The sequence below is a fragment of the Trematomus bernacchii genome, unplaced genomic scaffold, assembly GCF_902827165.1.
Source record: "Trematomus bernacchii unplaced genomic scaffold, fTreBer1.1, whole genome shotgun sequence".
In the NCBI taxonomy this organism is placed as follows: domain Eukaryota; kingdom Metazoa; phylum Chordata; class Actinopteri; order Perciformes; family Nototheniidae; genus Trematomus; species Trematomus bernacchii.
In genome coordinates, this window is record NW_022987642.1 from 613,016 (window position 1) to 632,746 (window position 19,731).

Below are 19,731 nucleotides of genomic sequence, written 5' to 3' on the forward strand. Positions count from 1 at the left end.
AAAATATCACCTTATCCTAAAAATATCCTCCTCTACCCTCCAAAACACCACCGTACCCTCCAAAACACCACCGAAACCCAGAGTACAATATCACTGCTCAACAAAACGACCCATGATATGTTTCTGGTTGTGAATGAATGTGTTCTTCTGTCAGAGAGCTGTGGAGAATCTGCCTGAACATTTGGTTTGAAACGTCTTAAATCTCCTCTCCCAGAGCTGCTGCTCGGATTTAATCCTGCTCCGCTAACGCTTGGCTTTGAGACGCAAGCTGTTTGAAGTGCTAATCATCCTGCTGCGGCTAGCTGCTAGCCTTTAGCATCTACTGTTTGAAATGCTAATCCAGGAGAGGAAGAAGAGACGGTTATGAAAGAGGCTGCAGCACATCTCAGAGAGCAGCTCTGCAGATTATCATAACCAGATGAAGGGCTTTCCTGTCTTTCATTCGGTAGCTATGCGATTCCTTTTCGTCCAATTAAGAAGATATTATTAAGGGTTTCATACGTTAGAAACAAATCACTGAAGGGAATAAAACATTACATTTACAAAACAATGAAGATATCTTTTTATATTATGAGATATATTCCCCAATAACTAAAGATGTTTCTTATTATAATTGAAGACCTGACAAACTTCTGTTTCAGTTTAGTGTTGTACGTTCTTTCTCCCCTAATAAATGCAGCTTGTTAACACATTAAGTAAAGAAAGAAAGAAGATATTCAGATATAATAATAATAATAAATTATATTTATAAAGCGCCTTTCAAGGGACCCAAGGTCGCTGTACATGGTGGACAAACAAAACAAACAAACAATCAAAGGGCAAACAAAAAAATAAAGGAAGCCGGGGGACCAAGAAAGGGCTCGGGTCCGAAGGCCAGGTGAACAGGTGTGTTTTTATGATGATTTGAAGATGTCCAGGGAGGCAGCGTTACGGATCTCGGCAGGAAGTGCATTCCAGAGGGTGGGGGCCGCAACACTGAGCGTCCTGTCACCAACAGTTCGGAGGCGAGAGCGGGGGATGGGGAGCAGGCCCGTGTCGGAGGACCGCAGACTCCGAGTAGGGGGTGTAGGGATGGAGGAGGTCCGATAAGTACTGGGGGGCGAGGGTATGGAGGGACTTGTACGTGAGGAGGAGTGTTTTGTAGTGAATCCGGGACTTGACCGGCAGCCAGTGGAGGTGGATGAGGGTGGGGGTGATGAGGGTGGGGGTGATGTGTTGCCATGGCTTAGTGCGGGTGAGAAGCCTGGCGGCAGAGCTCTGGACGTATTATATATATTTAAGACATGAAGCTGAGGGGTGAGTCTGGACAGTTTCCCTGTTTCCCTTTTTAGCATGAGGACTACAGACCACCTGCTGGTTTCACCAACAGCTGAGAACACAAATCTAAGGTTTTCTAGGGAAATAAAAAACACACAGTTCCGTAAAATAACAGAAACAAAAAAACAGAAACAATGTAAAAACATACGATGTACTAGTTTCAACGATAGCTTCCGGGGCAGCGAGAGTTGCGTCCCTCACAACAACCTTCTTATTATACATCACTGACAACGACCCCCTAATTGTCGTGAAACACCAAGACCGTAAGTACTGTTTGACGATAACTTTATCGATCCTAAACATCCACTGGACGTAGATTCAAGTAACTCAATTATACACTTCTCGCTAGAAACGTAATAAAAAAGAATTATAATGGCGAAACTATCCTACAATTTACCTTTTTCCACTAAAAATAGGTCGGGTGTCCGCCCTGTTTTTTTTTTTTCACGCCTGGAAAGTTGAGGATCACGTGACATGGACACTGGCCCTTAGACTGGAGCCACACGAGGACGATAACGCAAACGGACCGCAATCGTTATCAAAAAAGTCTTCACGCAACAGGCACCACAAACGTGAGACCGCTCGAAAGCGCTGGAGACGCTGTAGTACATATGCCAGGCCTGTAAGTGGCGCTGTACTCCTACCACAAAAGCAGCGAAGAAGACTTCCCGCGCATGGTTGCCATGGTTACCCTTCTGTTTATTCTCCGCGGTGGACGCTCTGGCTCTTTTTCTCCCTCCCCGAGGCAAGCGTTTGCTCCTGCTATAGATCTCTCCGGTTAGTCCACCAGCAGATGACAAACCCCCACCTCTCCGCCTCTTCCAAGGGACGAGGGGACCGTGCGGCAGAGTTTCAGTTAGATTGTTTTCCGCCGGTCAACATGTCCGTTAAAGTTTAAATCTTCCGGACAAAATTAGAAAAGTGCTGGTCAGAGGTCTTCTTTGTTATTTATTGAGCTTTAAAACAAATTGATAACAACTCTATATAATAATATAAGAATAAAAAACGGAGCCTCTCTGTTCCTCCCCCTCTCCTGACAGCCCAGCTGATCTCTGAGCAGGAGAGGCGGGGAGAGGCGGGGCTATTGCATCATCGTTATCAGGACATGATCGTATAGGCGTAAACACGGAGCCGTTTGCCCCCCAGAGCGTTGCGTCTGCAGATCTACCCACCTTGGGACCCGTTATCGTTTTCTGCGTTTCCGTGTCGGCCTCGTGTGGCCGAACCGTCTATCTGATAGAGAACTGTAGCAGATACGACCGTTATTGTCCTCGTGCGGCCGGGGCCTTAGATTTCAATAGGAAAATAAAACGTGACCCTGTTAGAGGCGTTTTTGTGAAACTGTTACGTCCTGCCTTGTGGACCAACGTAGCTATTATACGTTTTTGTATGAGACTGGGTTGGATAGTCTCTGTGGTCTCTGTGGTCTCTGTGGTCTCTGTGGTCTCTGTGGTCTCTGTGGTCTCTGTGGTCTCTGTGGTGCGTTCAGGTGAATCAGGGCCTTTAGGAGGACCAGGTATTCTGCAGTTGGTGACTGCTACAGATATTTCTATTGAATATAATCCCATGTTAGACACAGGATGGGGCTTCATCTCTCTTTTTCTCTCACAGCTGTATGAAAGGTTTACTGTTATTCCCATCACATCTGTCTGGTGGATGCTGGAGATGTTCTATAGTCAATTATTACTGATGTTATTGATGCTAGAGGACGTCACACTGTGTGTTGACTCTACTCTCAGGTCTCTCTCAGAACAGTAAACTGTGATTGGATCTTTAAAGAGACTCAAGGTTACCTGAGGTTTCACAGACGAGCAGACGAAGCCCTCCGACCGTCCTCTGAACACATATTGTGTTTCTGTTTTCAAATGTAACAGTCAAGCATCAGAGGAAGAGGGGCGTCTTCATCTGTTCTGCAGACTGATTTCATGTGGCTGCAGTTCACTGTGCAGCTGGAACACAAACAGGTTCCTGCGTGTCTAATGCACCACCTTAACTGTTCAACATCTATATGAACCCTCCAAAACAACACCTTAAACATCCAAAATACCACATTAACCCCCAAAGAAACCACCATAACCCACCCAAGAAAATACAACATTGCACTGCCCAAAATGCCCCCTGAAACCACCAAATACTATCTTTAACAGAGACTTCCTCAAACCATCAAAATACAAACTGAAACCACCAAATACTATCTTTAACATCCAGAATATTACCTTAAACCATCAAAATACCTCCAGACACCCAATATTAAATCCAGTCAATGCAAAATGTATTTCATTTTTAATATATATTCTTGGGTTTTGTATTCCAGTGTGTTTTTTTAGTACTTGTGTTGTGTACAGCACTGTGTGTATAGCAGTGTGTACAGCAGTGTGTGTATAGCAGTGTGTGTACAGCACTGTGTGTATAGCAGTGTGTGTGTACAGCAGTGTGTGTGTACAGCAGTGTGTGTGTACAGCAGTGTGTACAGAAGTGTGTACAGCAGTGTGTACAGCAGTGTGTGTGTACAGCAGTGTGTGTGTACAGCAGTGTGTGTGTACAGCAGTGTGTGTGTACAGCAGTGTGTACAGCAGTGTGTGTGTACAGCAGTGTGTACAGCAGTGTGTGTGTACAGCAGTGTGTACAGCAGTGTGTACAGCAGTGTGTGTGTACAGCAGTGTGTACAGCAGTGTGTGTGTACAGCAGTGTGTACAGCAGTGTGTGTGTACAGCAGTGTGTACAGAAGTGTGTACAGCAGTGTGTACAGCAGTGTGTACAGCAGTGTGTGTGTACAGCAGTGTGTGTGTACAGCAGTGTGTGTGTACAGCAGTGTGTGTGTACAGCAGTGTGTGTACAGCAGTGTGTACAGCAGTGTGTGTGTACAGCAGTGTGTACAGCAGTGTGTACAGCAGTGTGTGTGTACAGCAGTGTGTACAGCAGTGTGTACAGCAGTGTGTGTGTACAGCAGTGTGTACAGCAGTGTGTGTGTACAGCAGTGTGTGTGTACAGCAGTGTGTGTGTACAGCAGTGTGTACAGCAGTGTGTGTGTACAGCAGTGTGTGTGTACAGCAGTGTGTACAGCAGTGTGTGTCCTCGGGGTGTTTTGGACGTGTATGAATATTTAATGTAAACACATGTAGATGTATTTAGAGTATGTAGAGATGTATTTCTGCTTCCTGTCTGTTGCTGCAGATCATAGAGGCTCATATGTCACATGAATAATTCACATTATAATAACACATGTTATGTCATGCATGTGTTATTTACACTCACAGGTCATATGTTCAGTGTATCATATGCATACTTGCCAACCTTGAGGCCTCAGAAATTGGGAGCATTTCCAAAACCACCGCGCGGGGGGGGGGGGGGTGCTAGTGGATCGCCGGAGCTGTATTAGATTAACATTAACATGCTTATTGTAGTTGTAAGTGCACTGCCTTGCGGCCTGAAGCACCACGGAGTGAGCAGAGGGTAGAATAGTCAATTCTTGTTCTGTTTGCTGTGACTATCTTCCTCACCCTCTCAGACTTTCAGTTGCGCACGCTACGCTACCATGGAAACCAAACAATGGTGTAGCTGTATTAAAGTCCGAGTGGAAACAGTCCTGAGTATTTCTGATTTTGTCAGAAATCGGGAGAAATGCGGGAGAAATATGACCCCGGGAGGAAACCGGGAGAGGGCAATGAAATCGGGAGTCTCCCGCGAAAATCGGGAGGGTTGGCAAGTATGATCATATGTTCAGTGTATCATATGTTCAGTGTATCATATGTTCAGTGTACCTGATGTTCAGTGTATCATATGTTCAGTGTATCATATGTTCAGTGTACCTGATGTTCAGTGTATCATATGTTCAGTGTATCATATGTTCAGTGTACCTGATGTTCAGTGTATCATATGTTCAGTGTACCTGATGTTCAGTGTACCTGATGTTCAGTGTACCTGATGTTCAGTGTACCATATGTTCAGTGTACCTGATGTTCAGTGTATCATATGTTCAGTGTACCCGATGTTCAGTGTATCATATGTTCAGTGTATCATATGTTCAGTGTACCTGATGTTCAGTGTATCATATGTTCAGTGTACCTGATGTTCAGTGTACCTGATGTTCAGTGTACCTGATGTTCAGTGTACCTGATGTTCAGTGTACCATATGTTCAGTGTATCATATGTTCAGTGTATCATATGTTCAGTGTACCTGATGTTCAGTGTACCTGATGTTCAGTGTATCATATGTTCAGTGTACCTGATGTTCAGTGTACCTGATGTTCAGTGTACCTGATGTTCAGTGTATCATATGTTCAGTGTATCATATGTTCAGTGTACCTGATGTTCAGTGTATCATATGTTCAGTGTACCTGATGTTCAGTGTACCTGATGTTCAGTGTACCTGATGTTCAGTGTACCTGATGTTCAGTGTACCATATGTTCAGTGTATCATATGTTCAGTGTATCATATGTTCAGTGTACCTGATGTTCAGTGTATCATATGTTCAGTGTATCATATGTTCAGTGTACCTGATGTTCAGTGTACCATATGTTCAGTGTACCTGATGTTCAGTGTATCATATGTTCAGTGTATCATATGTTCAGTGTACCTGATGTTCAGTGTATCATATGTTCAGTGTACCTGATGTTCAGTGTACCTGATGTTCAGTGTACCTGATGTTCAGTGTACCTGATGTTCAGTGTACCATATGTTCAGTGTACCTGATGTTCAGTGTATCATATGTTCAGTGTACCTGATGTTCAGTATATCATATGTTCAGTGTATCATATGTTCAGTGTACCTGATGTTCAGTGTACCTGATGTTCAGTGTATCATATGTTCAGTGTATCATATGTTCAGTGTACCTGATGTTCAGTGTACCTGATGTTCAGTGTACCTGATGTTCAGTGTACCATATGTTCAGTGTATCATATGTTCAGTGTATCATATGTTCAGTGTATCATATGTTCAGTGTACCTGATGTTCAGTGTATCATATGTTCAGTGTATCATATGTTCAGTGTACCTGATGTTCAGTGTATCATATGTTCAGTGTACCTGATGTTCAGTGTACCTGATGTTCAGTGTACCTGATGTTCAGTGTACCTGATGTTCAGTGTACCATATGTTCAGTGTACCTGATGTTCAGTGTATCATATGTTCAGTGTACCTGATGTTCAGTGTATCATATGTTCAGTGTATCATATGTTCAGTGTACCTGATGTTCAGTGTATCATATGTTCAGTGTACCTGATGTTCAGTGTACCTGATGTTCAGTGTACCATATGTTCAGTGTATCATATGTTCAGTGTATCATATGTTCAGTGTACCTGATGTTCAGTGTACCTGATGTTCAGTGTATCATATGTTCAGTGTACCTGATGTTCAGTGTACCTGATGTTCAGTGTACCTGATGTTCAGTGTATCATATGTTCAGTGTATCATATGTTCAGTGTACCTGATGTTCAATGTATCATATGTTCAGTGTATCATATGTTCAGTGTACCTGATGTTCAGTGTATCATATGTTCAGTGTATCATATGTTCAGTGTATCATATGTTCAGTGTACCTGATGTTCAGTGTACCATATGTTCAGTGTATCATATGTTCAGTGTACCTGATGTTCAGTGTACCTGATGTTCAGTGTACCTGATGTTCAGTGTACCATATGTTCAGTGTACCTGATGTTCAGTGTATCATATGTTCAGTGTACCTGATGTTCAGTGTATCATATGTTCAGTGTACCTGATGTTCAGTGTATCATATGTTCAGTGTACCTGATGTTCAGTGTACCTGATGTTCAGTGTACCTGATGTTCAGTGTACCTGATGTTCAGTGTACCATATGTTCAGTGTACCTGATGTTCAGTGTATCATATGTTCAGTGTATCATATGTTCAGTGTACCTGATGTTCAGTGTATCATATGTTCAGTGTATCATATGTTCAGTGTACCTGATGTTCAGTGTATCATATGTTCAGTGTATCATATGTTCAGTGTACCTGATGTTCAGTGTACCATATGTTCAGTGTACCTGATGTTCAGTGTATCATATGTTCAGTGTATCATATGTTCAGTGTACCTGATGTTCAGTGTATCATATGTTCAGTGTACCTGATGTTCAGTGTACCTGATGTTCAGTGTACCTGATGTTCAGTGTACCTGATGTTCAGTGTACCATATGTTCAGTGTACCTGATGTTCAGTGTATCATATGTTCAGTGTACCTGATGTTCAGTGTATCATATGTTCAGTGTATCATATGTTCAGTGTACCTGATGTTCAGTGTACCTGATGTTCAGTGTATCATATGTTCAGTGTATCATATGTTCAGTGTACCTGATGTTCAGTGTACCTGATGTTCAGTGTACCTGATGTTCAGTGTACCATATGTTCAGTGTATCATATGTTCAGTGTATCATATGTTCAGTGTATCATATGTTCAGTGTACCTGATGTTCAGTGTATCATATGTTCAGTGTATCATATGTTCAGTGTACCTGATGTTCAGTGTATCATATGTTCAGTGTACCTGATGTTCAGTGTACCTGATGTTCAGTGTACCTGATGTTCAGTGTACCTGATGTTCAGTGTACCATATGTTCAGTGTACCTGATGTTCAGTGTATCATATGTTCAGTGTACCTGATGTTCAGTGTATCATATGTTCAGTGTATCATATGTTCAGTGTACCTGATGTTCAGTGTATCATATGTTCAGTGTACCTGATGTTCAGTGTACCTGATGTTCAGTGTACCATATGTTCAGTGTATCATATGTTCAGTGTATCATATGTTCAGTGTACCTGATGTTCAGTGTACCTGATGTTCAGTGTATCATATGTTCAGTGTACCTGATGTTCAGTGTACCTGATGTTCAGTGTACCTGATGTTCAGTGTATCATATGTTCAGTGTATCATATGTTCAGTGTACCTGATGTTCAGTGTATCATATGTTCAGTGTATCATATGTTCAGTGTACCTGATGTTCAGTGTACCTGATGTTCAGTGTATCATATGTTCAGTGTATCATATGTTCAGTGTATCATATGTTCAGTGTACCTGATGTTCAGTGTACCATATGTTCAGTGTATCATATGTTCAGTGTACCTGATGTTCAGTGTACCTGATGTTCAGTGTACCTGATGTTCAGTGTACCATATGTTCAGTGTACCTGATGTTCAGTGTATCATATGTTCAGTGTACCTGATGTTCAGTGTATCATATGTTCAGTGTACCTGATGTTCAGTGTATCATATGTTCAGTGTACCTGATGTTCAGTGTACCTGATGTTCAGTGTACCTGATGTTCAGTGTACCTGATGTTCAGTGTACCTGATGTTCAGTGTACCATATGTTCAGTGTACCTGATGTTCAGTGTATCATATGTTCAGTGTATCATATGTTCAGTGTACCTGATGTTCAGTGTATCATATGTTCAGTGTATCATATGTTCAGTGTACCTGATGTTCAGTGTATCATATGTTCAGTGTATCATATGTTCAGTGTACCTGATGTTCAGTGTACCTGATGTTCAGTGTACCTGATGTTCAGTGTATCATATGTTCAGTGTATCATATGTTCAGTGTACCTGATGTTCAGTGTACCTGATGCTTCTGGTTCGGAGCAGTGAGTATTTATATTATAATACATCACTGTCATTTATTTTGCATTTCTTATTTATGAAATGGTATTTCTTAAAAGCTCCTTGCCTCCAAACATGACGCCTTTGCTCTGTGCGGTTGTGTTAATAAATAATGGGATATATTTAGATGGTGTTTGGGCTTCTTTATCAAAGCAGAGTGTGACGGAGCGACAGGAAGGAAATGCAGCCCCTGCGGACGCCTTGTTTTTTTCCCATCATGCTTCAGTGATTAGCAGTGACAGCGCTGAGGGTCAGGAGGAAAACATGTCAGACGTTTCAGACGACATCATCGTGTGTGTGTGTGTGTGTGTGTGTGTGTGTGTGTGTGTGTGTGTGTGTGTGTGTGTGTGTGTGTGTGTGTGTGTGTGTGTGTGTGTGTGTGTGTGTGCCTCTGGCTCTCTGGTTTTAATTGGGTTTCATTGTTATTGTTCTACTTTTCCAGTTATGGCCATATCCATACGGTATTTATATATGTATTATTGTCTTGGTTTAGAGTTACTGTATTGTATTTTCTTTTACTTTATAAGTTAAAGTATTGAAATGTATATGTGAGAAAGAATGATTTTAAATGTGTGAATAATCAGTAACAGGTAATGATGTAATGATAAAGAACACCTTCCCAGTAACAGTACGCCACCTCAGAGAGCCCTACACACACTTCCTGTTTCACTTCAAAATAAAAGCACCCAACCTCAGACTGTCGCTCTGACAACATCAGGACACACTGATGATACATTTCAAAATAAAAGCCCTCTCAATACCAGCTTTCTGAGCTTCCTCCTGACTCACACCTGTAGCGTTAGCATTTAGCTCGCCTGAACGGCCTCACTACGATCAGCAGGTTCATGGTGTTAACCCTGAAATATGATCTAATGACATCATCACAGTTACAGGAGGACCGGCTCTAGAGACAAATACATACAAATACATACAAATACACACAGAAGTATTGACATTCAGTTCCTGGGAAGCAAGAGAATACCAGCGGCCGGAAGAGAGCAGGAAGTGGAGCAGAGAGATTAAAGGTACCTGTAAGTTCTTCCTCCAGACGTTGACGGCAGCGAAGGCGAGCTGCATCTGTTTCCTGCGAGCGTCTTTGTGTCGTTTGTACGCGATCTCGATGAAGATGAGGAAGATCCCGGCGACGATGCCCCCGGCAACCAGCATGAACACACCTGAGGGGAAACACATCGTTAGGAAGCAATCACAGGTGATCTGAAGCACTCAGGTCTAGTACTTGAGTAAAAGTAGAAGTACTCAGGTCTAGTACTTGAGTAAAAGTAGAAGTACTCAGGTCTTGTACTTGAGTAAAAGTAGAAGTACTCAGATCTTGTACTTGAGTAAAAGTAGAAGTACTCAGATGTACTTGAGTAACAGTAGAAGTACTCAGGTCTAGTACTTGAGTAAAAGTAGAAGTACTCAGATCTTGTACTTGAGTAAAAGTAGAAGTACTCAGGTCTAGTACTTGAGTAAAAGTAGAAGTACTCAGGTCTTGTACTTGAGTAAAAGTAGAAGTACTCAGATCTTGTACTTGAGTCAAAGTAGAAGTACTCAGGTCTAGTACTTGAGTAAAAGTAGAAGTACTCAGATGTACTTGAGTAACAGTAGAAGTACTCAGATCTTGTTCTTAGTAAAAGTAGAAGTACTCAGATCTTGTACTTGAGTAAAAGTAGAAGTACTCAGATCTTGTACTTGAGTAAAAGTAGAAGTACTCAGATCTTGTACTTGAGTAACAGTAGAAGTACTCAGATCTTGTACTTGAGTAAAAGTAGAAGTACTCAGATCTTGTACTTGAGTAAAAGTAGAAGTACTCAGATCTTGTACTTGAGTAAAAGTAGAAGTACTCAGGTCTTGTACTTGAGTAAAAGTAGAAATACTCAGATCTTGTACTTGAGTAAAAGTAGAAGTACTCAGGTCTAGTACTTGAGTAAAAGTAGAAGTACTCAGGTCTTGTACTTGAGTAAAAGTAGAAGTACTCAGATCTTGTACTTGAGTAAAAGTAGAAGTACCAGAGTGTAGGAATACTGTAGGGTAGCTTGTGGATTTACTCCAGGTGGAACTAAAGTCTGATTTAACACTTGATTATATTTCACATCATTCATCCACATCTGTAAAGTATGTATTGTAGTGTTAAGTACCTCCAAATGTTACTTAAGAACAGTACTTGAGTAAAAGTACTTAGTTACTTACTTCCCACCTCTGCTCATGGGTCTCCTTACCTGCCATGTTCTCGAATGTGAGGGTAGCGGGGGCGTTGCTCCTGGAGTCACACTCCTGGTATCGGACCCACGTCTTGTCCAGATCCTCCATGAAGCCGTTCTCATGAGAGCTGAGGAGGAGGGACCAGACTTCAGGTCATTTATCTGGACCCGGGGGAACCGAGCAGGCATCCATCCTGACACGCTCTCAACCTCTAAGGCTGGAGCCACACGAGGACGATAACGCAAACGGACCGCAATCGTTATCAAAAAAGTCTTCCGTCCACACGCAACAGGCACCAGCAACGTGTCCGTTCACACGAGACCGCTCGAAAGTGCTGGAGACGCTGTAGTACATATGCCGGGCCTGTAAGTGGCGCTGTACTTCGGCCACAAAATACACCAAAAGCAGCGAAGAAGACTTCTCGCGCATGCATGGTTGCCCTTCTGTTTATTCTCCGCGCTGGATCTAGCAGCAGAGGTGGGGCTTCGCCGGTCAACATGTCCGTTAAAGTTTAAATCTTCCGGACAAAATTATAAAAGTGCCGATCAAAGGTCTTCTTTGTTATTTATTGAGCTTTAAAACAAAAGAATAACGACTCTATATAATAATATAAGAATAAAACACGGAGGACGGAGCCTCTCTTTTCCTCCCCCTCTCCTGACAGCCCGTCAGTATCCGTGGTCTCATGCAGCAGCTGATCCAGTAATGAGTGACCCGACAGTAAAAACATATGTATAACTAGTGTAGGTAGTTTGAGAGGTGATGAAAATAGCTAAGGATGATGATCTAACTTGAAGTGTGTGTTCCGCTCATCGCTCCATCACAGCGGGCGGAGCTGCAGGTCATCATGCAGAGCTGCGTGTCTCCTCTCCTGTCCGATTAGACTTCACTCACGTTTATGTCCATATCGATCAGATCTAGCTGGAAGCTCCTGCTGGGTGCACTGTCCTGTGAGATACCGGGACCTGGCTCGAAACACTGGGGCTATGGCGTCATCGTTATCAGGACATGATCGTATAGAGGCGTACACACGGAGCCGTTTGCCCCCCCAGAGCGTTGCGTCTGCAGATCTACCCACCTTGGGACCCGTTATCGTTATCTACGTTTCCATGTCGGCCTCGTGTGGCCGAACCGTCTATCTGATAGTGAACTGTAGCAGATACGACCGTTATCGTCCTCGTGTGGCCGGGGCCTAAGAGTACCTCCTGCTCCAGATATAGAAGATGGCTGCCGTGTCTTTGGCTCCTCTCCAAACATTCTCTTGCACTATTTTATCTGTTTTATTTGTTGTATGTCCTATATATATGTTGCTCTGTTGGAGGACAGTTTGTCACTGTAGCTGCTGTGCTAATGACAATAAAGCATTGAAACTTGAATCTAAAACCTTTAGAAACCACTAGAACACAACGTGAACAGATCGGCAGCCTCTGTGAGACGCTGCTACAACCTGTCGGCTCTGCTGGAACAAAGCTGAGTTTGAAACGCTCACTTCTACACTTTGGGAGAACCCCCCCCCGCCCGGTGGTCCGGTGTGTTTACCTGAGAATAGCCAGAGAAACGTTCTGTTTCCAGGGACTGTCTTTCCTCATTCCGATCCCGAATCCGGAGCGGAAGAAGAGCTCTCCTGTCGTCACCAGATCGCACTTCTGCGACGCCTCGAACTCTAACACAGCGCTGTCCCAGATGAAGGCATGAAGCTTGCTGCAGGAGGAGGGGGGGGGGGGGTTAGCACCTGAGCAGAACATCACACCTCTGTATGGTGTCACTGCTGGGACAGAAACTCGACAGTCCAGTCAAAGATCGCTCGCCTGGTACAGACGGTGTCTTCCCGTTTCGCCCCTTCCCAATTCGCGCCTAAATTATTCCCATTTCGCCCCTTTCCCATTTCGCCCCTTCTCCATTTCGCCCCTTTCCCATCTCGCCCCTTTCCCATTTTGCCCCTTCTCCATCTCGCCCCTTTCGCCCCTTTCCCATCTCGCCCCTTTCCCATTTCGCCCCTTCTCCATCTCGCCCCTTTCCCATCTCGCCCCTTTCCCATTTCGCCCCTTCTCCATCTCGCCCCTTTCCCATTTCGCCCCTTCTCCATCTCGCCCCTTTCCCATTTCGCCCCTTCTCCATTTCGCCCCTTTCTCATTTCGCCCCTTCTCCATCTCGCCCCTTCTCCATCTCGCCCCTTCTCCATCTCGCCCCTTTCCCATCTCGCCCCTTTCCCCCCTTTCCCCTTTCGCCCCTTCTCCATTTCGACCCTTTCCCATTTCGACCCTTCTCCATCTCGCCCCTTTCCCATCTCGCCCCTTTCCCATCTCGCCCCTTTCCCATTTCGCCCCTTCTCCATCTCGCCCCTTTCGCCCCTTTCCCATCTCGCCCCTTTCCCATCTCGCCCCTTTCCCATTTCGCCCCTTCTCCATCTCGCCCCTTTCGCCCCTTCTCCATCTCGCCCCTTTCCCATCTCGCCCCTTTCCCATCTCGCCCCTTTCCCATCTCGCCCCTTTCCCATTTCGCCCCTTCTCCATCTCGCCCCTTTCCCATCTCGCCCCTTCTCCATCTCGCCCCTTTCCCATCTCGCCCCTTTCCCATTTCGCCCCTTCTCCATCTCGCCCCTTTCCCATCTCGCCCCTTTCCCATCTCGCCCCTTTCCCATTTCGCCCCTTTCTCATTTCGCCCCTTCTCCATCTCGCCCCTTCTCCATCTCGACCCTTCTCCATCTCGCCCCTTTCCCATCTCGCCCCTTTCCCATTTCGCCCCTTCTCCATTTCGCCCCTTTCCCATTTCGCCCCTTCTCCATCTCGCCCCTTTCCCATTTCGCCCCTTCTCCATTTCGCCCCTTCTCCATTTCGCCCCTTTCTCATTTCGCCCCTTCTCCATCTCGCCCCTTCTCCATCTCGACCCTTCTCCATCTCGCCCCTTTCCCATCTCGCCCCTTTCCCATCTCGCCCCTTTCCCATTTCGCCCCTTCTCCATCTCGCCCCTTTCCCCATTTCGCCCCTTCTCCATTTCGCCCCTTTCTCATTTCGCCCCTTCTCCATCTCGCCCCTTCTCCATCTCGCCCCTTTCCCATCTCGCCCCTTTCCCATTTCGCCCCTCTCCATCTCGCCCCTTTCCCATCTCGCCCCTTTCCCATGACGCGCCTTTCCCATTTCGCCCCTTCTCCATCTCGCCCCTTTCCCATTTCGCCCCTTCTCCATTTCGCCCCTTCTCCATTTCGCCCCTTTCTCATTTCGCCCCTTCTCCATCTCGCCCCTTCTCCATTTCGCCCCTTTCTCATCTCGCCCCTTCTCCATCTCGACCCTTCTCCATCTCGCCCCTTTCTCATCTCGACCCTTTCCCATTTCGCCCCTTCTCCATTTTGCCCCTTTCCCATTTTGCCCCTTCTCTATTTCGCCCCTTCTCCATTTTGCCCCTTTCCCATTTCGCCCCTTCTCCATTTCGACCCTTTCCCATTTCGCCCCTTCTCCATTTCGCCCCTTCTTCATTTCGCCCCTTCTCCATTTCGCCCCTTTCCCATTTCGCCCCTTCTCCATTTCGACCCTTTCCCATTTCGACCCTTCTCCATCTCGACCCTTTCCCATTTCGACACTTCTCCATCTCGCCCCTTTTTTAAATTAGGCCACATAAGAAATTAAACTTGTTTTGCTTGGTCGTGGGTCTTAGGGTTAGAGTTTATAGATCTAATGATGCATCCCATGAAGCATTGCAATAAGTCTGTTGATGAATCAGAGGCTGTTGTTGGGGCTGCATGGGACAGGGGGCGAGATGGGACAGGGGGCGAGATGGGACAGGGGGCGAGATGGGACAGGGGGCGAGATGGGACAGGGGGCGAGATGGGAATAAACCGGTACAGACAGCTATCAAAATGATGGGGGTTGTGGTGGAACATTACGGGACATAATTCACCGTGATATATAGTGTGTTGCACCACGGACCAGTTAGTGGGTGGTACCTTGTTCCGGTTGTTGTTGTTGTTGTTAGCATTCCAGCTTCACGGTAGCATGTAGCAAGTATATTCTTTTGTCTGTAATCTAATGGAAAATAAAGTGTGGAGTTCCATACTTAACACACCGCCTCCGACTCCCATTCATCAGCTCTAAAGGGTCAATAAAAAACATCCATCTCCCCTAAAACATATACGAGCAGTCCATTATTAGACAGGCACAAAACATGGTGTCTGATCCCCCGCCCCACATGCTCCACCCAGACCCCCAGCTCCTCCCGTCTGGTTGAACATTCAGGCTGAGCACTCATTCCTGCCTACAGTCTGTCCTTTGAGAGTCTCAACACTCACATGTGATGTAATACACTTTTAAATGTTGGCCATGTTGTGCAACAGGTCGCCTGCGTCAGTATGTGCATGAGTGATGATATGTGTATGTATTTTTATGTTTATTAGGTTTGTATATGTACATGTATGCAGAACTGTATTGTAATGTATTCAGATCCACGAAGCTATTTCCGTTGACTCAAAACCCATCTCTTGGCATCTGTCTTCCTTGTAGACTAATCTCCATCCCCTAGTTTCCATCTACATTACGGGGACAATAAAGTATATGGTATGGAAGGAGGAGGCACTGACTTGTCTCTGACGGCCACGATGGCCTCTGCGGCGCTCTCATAGTTGTGCTTCTCCATGTGGCGGTACATGGTGCTCAGCTCCACCTGCCGTCTGAAGTAGATATCCACCGAGCTCTGCTTCACTGTGGCGTAGATGAACTTATCCGACGGGTTACGCAGCTGAAAACAGAGCACAGGTCAACTCTGATCCGCCCGGAAACAGGGACAGGAAGCGCGTCCCCTGTAGACGATTGGTTATTTAGGGTTAAAGGTTAACTGGAGCTTACATCCAAATACATCCCAATGTTTGACCACATGTCATTTAGAGAATCTCTTCAGAAGAAAGTGGGTCAATGATTTGATGGTTGACTGACCCTTATAGGGGCTTCTTGGTTTCATGTATTTCATGTTTCATGCACTCACATCTGCATACTTATGTAAATATATGTTCATACAAATGCTCAATTTTTTTAAACATTCACCAAAGCCCTTTTGTAATATTCCATCAAAGCAGGCGAGTGGAAAGACTTTGTGTAACATCTGCTGGTTTTAAAGTGCTCTGTAATACCTTGGACCCGAGCAGGCAGCGCAACTCTCCTGGAAGGTCTAACGCATTTCAACTTATAAAATACTAATCTTTCTATTTATTCCCATGTGTTGTGAGCGGCTCACCCTGGGGTCGTTGATGCCAGTGATGCGCTCCTCAGGCCGGTCCAACACAAGGAAGGCTGCCAGGTTGGCAGTATATGATGCTACGATGATCATAGCGAATCCTGCCCACACCATACCCAGAATCCTCGCTGAGAAACTCCTGGGAGCTCCTACACACACACACACACACACACACACACACACACACACACACACACACACACACACACACACACACACACACACACACACACACACACACACACACACACACACACACACACACACACACACACACACACACACACACACACACACACACACACACACACACACACACACACACACACACACACACACACACAGTGAGCTAAAGGACTCTCTCAGTGTTATCTCAGTGGGTCCCTAACGTTTTGGTCACCATTAATGTAAACAGTTATTTCCGAGGCACACGTTTATATGATCATTATAGTTATAAAAAAATAAGAGAATAAATGAAAAACAGGTATGAAATACTATATGACAGTAAAACAAGAATAAAGTTTAAAAGGGCAGTGATTTGTAAAATATCCATAAAGAAAAAGTAAATCTGCTTCCAGTTCTGTTTCAAATGGTGCTGAGAGAGGTATCCATAGATCTCTCATGTTGCTCTCAAAGTGCACCAGATTGATGCTTTTAACTTCAATATTTAAAAATAAATCTTCCCGGGGGAGCTTGACCCCAGACCCTCCTATGTGAGGTCCACACACCACCTATAAAAATAGCACTTTACCCCCGCTTACACCTATAACACGTGAGCTGATTATCGAGCCTTCATTGTAACAGTCGCGGGTGCACTGTGTGTGCGCGTGAGGAGTGTTGCAGGAGAACATTCCACTGGAGCGACCGGTACATTAATGGGAAACCCTAAATGTTTGAGCACCCTCTATGAAACGTCAAGCTACCCCACAGCACTCCCAAAAGAAATCAGCATAGACTTTTGAGAAAAAGTCAGAATTCTGAGATGTTGAGAAAAAAAGTTAAATGTTGAGAAAAAAGTTAGGATTTGGGGAAAAAAGTCATATTTTTGAGATTTTGAGAAAAAGTCATATTTTTGAGATTTTGAGAAAGTCATATTTTTGAGATTTTGAGAAAAAGTCATATTTTTGAGAAAAAGTCATATTTTTGAGAAAAAGTCATTTTTGAGAAAAGTCATATTTTTGAGATTTTGAGAAAAAGTCTGATTTTTGAGAAAAAGTCTGATTTCTGAGATTTTGAGAAAAAGTCAGATTTTTGAGATTTTGAGAAAAAGCTGATTTTTGAGATTTTGAGAAAGTCTGATTTTTTAGAAAGTCTGATTTTTGAGAAAAAGTCTGATTTTTGAGAAAAAGTCTGATTTTTGAGAAAAAGTCTGATTTTTGAGAAAAAGTCTGATTTTTGAGAAAAGTCAGATTTTTGAGAAAAGTCAGATTTTTGAGAAAAGTCAGATTTTTGAGAAAAGTCAGATTTTTGAGAAAAAGTCAGAATTTTGAGATTTTGAGAAAAAGTCTGATTTTTGAGAAAAGTCAGAATTTGGAGAAAAAGTCAGAATTTTGAGATTTTGAGAAAAAGTCATATTTTTGAGGTTTTGAGAAAAAGTCATATTTTTGAGATTTTGAGAAAAAGTCATATTTTTGAGATTTTGAGTTATATTTTTTAGAAAGTCTGATTTTTGAGAAAAAGTCATATTTTTTAGAAAGTCTGATTTTTGAGAAAAAGTCTGATTTTTGAGAAAAAGTCTGATTTTTAAGAAAAGTCAGAATTTTGAGATTTTGAGAAAAAGTCAGAATTTTGAGAAAACTACCAACAAATTCTCTTAGTTTTGACTACTTCCGTTCTTGAGAGGATCAGAAATACATGGAACCTGAGATTGAAGCTCAAGCCGGGGACCAGGGAGACTTTTCTAACAGTTCCTAACCCCAGACATCAGAACAGGAAGTGGAGTACCAACCTTCTCCTATCCCAGAGTTCAACAGCACTCCCCATGAGAACCACATGGCGGAGGACAGGGTGAGGGCGTCTTCTTCTTCTTCTTCACTGTTCACTTTAAACCTTCCAAACGGGCTGCGGACACACAGGAAGTCACAACTGGTTATTGTTGTTGATTCAAAGGACAGTCACAACAACAACAACAACAACACTGCTCGTACTGCACACAAACAAACCTCCAGAGTCTGGTTCATCTGACGTTAATCACTAACAGGTGAACTCATGGGGGGGGTCTCTCACCTGAAGCGGTCTAATAGGTAAAGCATCACTGACAGGGGGGGGTCTCTCACCTGAACCGGTCTAATAGGTAAAGCATCACTGACAGGGGGGGGTCTCTCACCTGAACCGGTCTAATAGGTAAAGCATCACTGACAGGGGGGGGTCTCTCACCTGAAGCGGTCTAATAGGTAAAGCATCACTGACAGGGGGGGGTCTCTCACCTGAACCGGTCTAATAGGTAAAGCATCACTGACAGGGGGGGGGTCTCTCACCTGAACCGGTCTAATAGGTAAAGCATCACTGACAGGGGGGGGTCTCTCACCTGAACCGGTCTAATAGGTAAAGCATCACTGACAGGGGGGGGTCTCTCACCTGAACCGGTCTAATAGGTAAAGCATCACTGACAGGGGGGGGTCTCTCACCTGAACCGGTCTAATAGGTAAAGCATCACTGCCAGGGGGGGTCTCTCACCTGAACCGGTCTAATAGGTAAAGCATCACTGACAGGGGGGGTCTCTCACCTGAACCGGTCTAATAGGTAAAGCATCACTGACAGGGGGGGGTCTCTCACCTGAACCGGTCTAATAGGTAAAGCATCACTGCCAGGGGGGGTCTCTCACCTGAACCGGTCTAATAGGTAAAGCATCACTGACAGGGGGGGGTCTCTCACCTGAACCGGTCTAATAGGTAAAGCATCACTGACAGGGGGGGGTCTCTCACCTGAACCGGTCTAATAGGTAAAGCATCACTGACAGGGGGGGGTCTCTCACCTGAACCGGTGTAATAGGTAAAGCATCACTGACAGGGGGGGGTCTCTCACCTGAACCGGTCTAATAGGTAAAGCATCACTGACAGGGGGGGGTCTCTCACCTGAACCGGTCTAATAGGTAAAGCATCACTGCCACCACGTGGACCGACAGACCGACTAACAGCCACAGTGTGCTCTGGAACGGCTGCATGAAGGAGTCCAGAGTGCTCCGTGGGATCTCCTGCAGACAGCAAACACAACACACACACCACACACACACACACACACACGCACACACACACAGCTTTAATCACCAGTCAGTGCGGTCGTCTTCAAACAGCAGGTTGTTGGTTCGATCCCAGCCCTACAGTCAACATGTTGATGAGTCCTCAAAATACTGAACCCTGAGGTGCTCCTGATGGCCAACGTTGTG

At 44.7% G+C, this 19,731-nt stretch overlaps 1 protein-coding gene across 3 annotated transcripts in view; it reads right to left on the minus strand.

Annotated features, from left to right (window-relative positions):
* The window catches only part of grin1b (glutamate receptor, ionotropic, N-methyl D-aspartate 1b), an 81,948-nt gene that overhangs the window by 10,102 nt on the left and 52,115 nt on the right, over positions 1-19,731 (minus strand). For all 3 annotated transcript variants that reach the window (XM_034133747.1, XM_034133746.1, XM_034133748.1), the window contains 7 exons: positions 19,421-19,539; positions 18,295-18,407; positions 16,347-16,495; positions 15,697-15,854; positions 12,666-12,827; positions 11,144-11,253; positions 9,954-10,099 (listed from right to left, as the gene is read on the minus strand). In XM_034133747.1, coding sequence (XP_033989638.1) covers positions 9,954-10,099; positions 11,144-11,253; positions 12,666-12,827; positions 15,697-15,854; positions 16,347-16,495; positions 18,295-18,407; positions 19,421-19,539 — 957 coding nt within the window. The remainder of the gene's footprint in view (positions 1-9,953; positions 10,100-11,143; positions 11,254-12,665; positions 12,828-15,696; positions 15,855-16,346; positions 16,496-18,294; positions 18,408-19,420; positions 19,540-19,731) is intronic.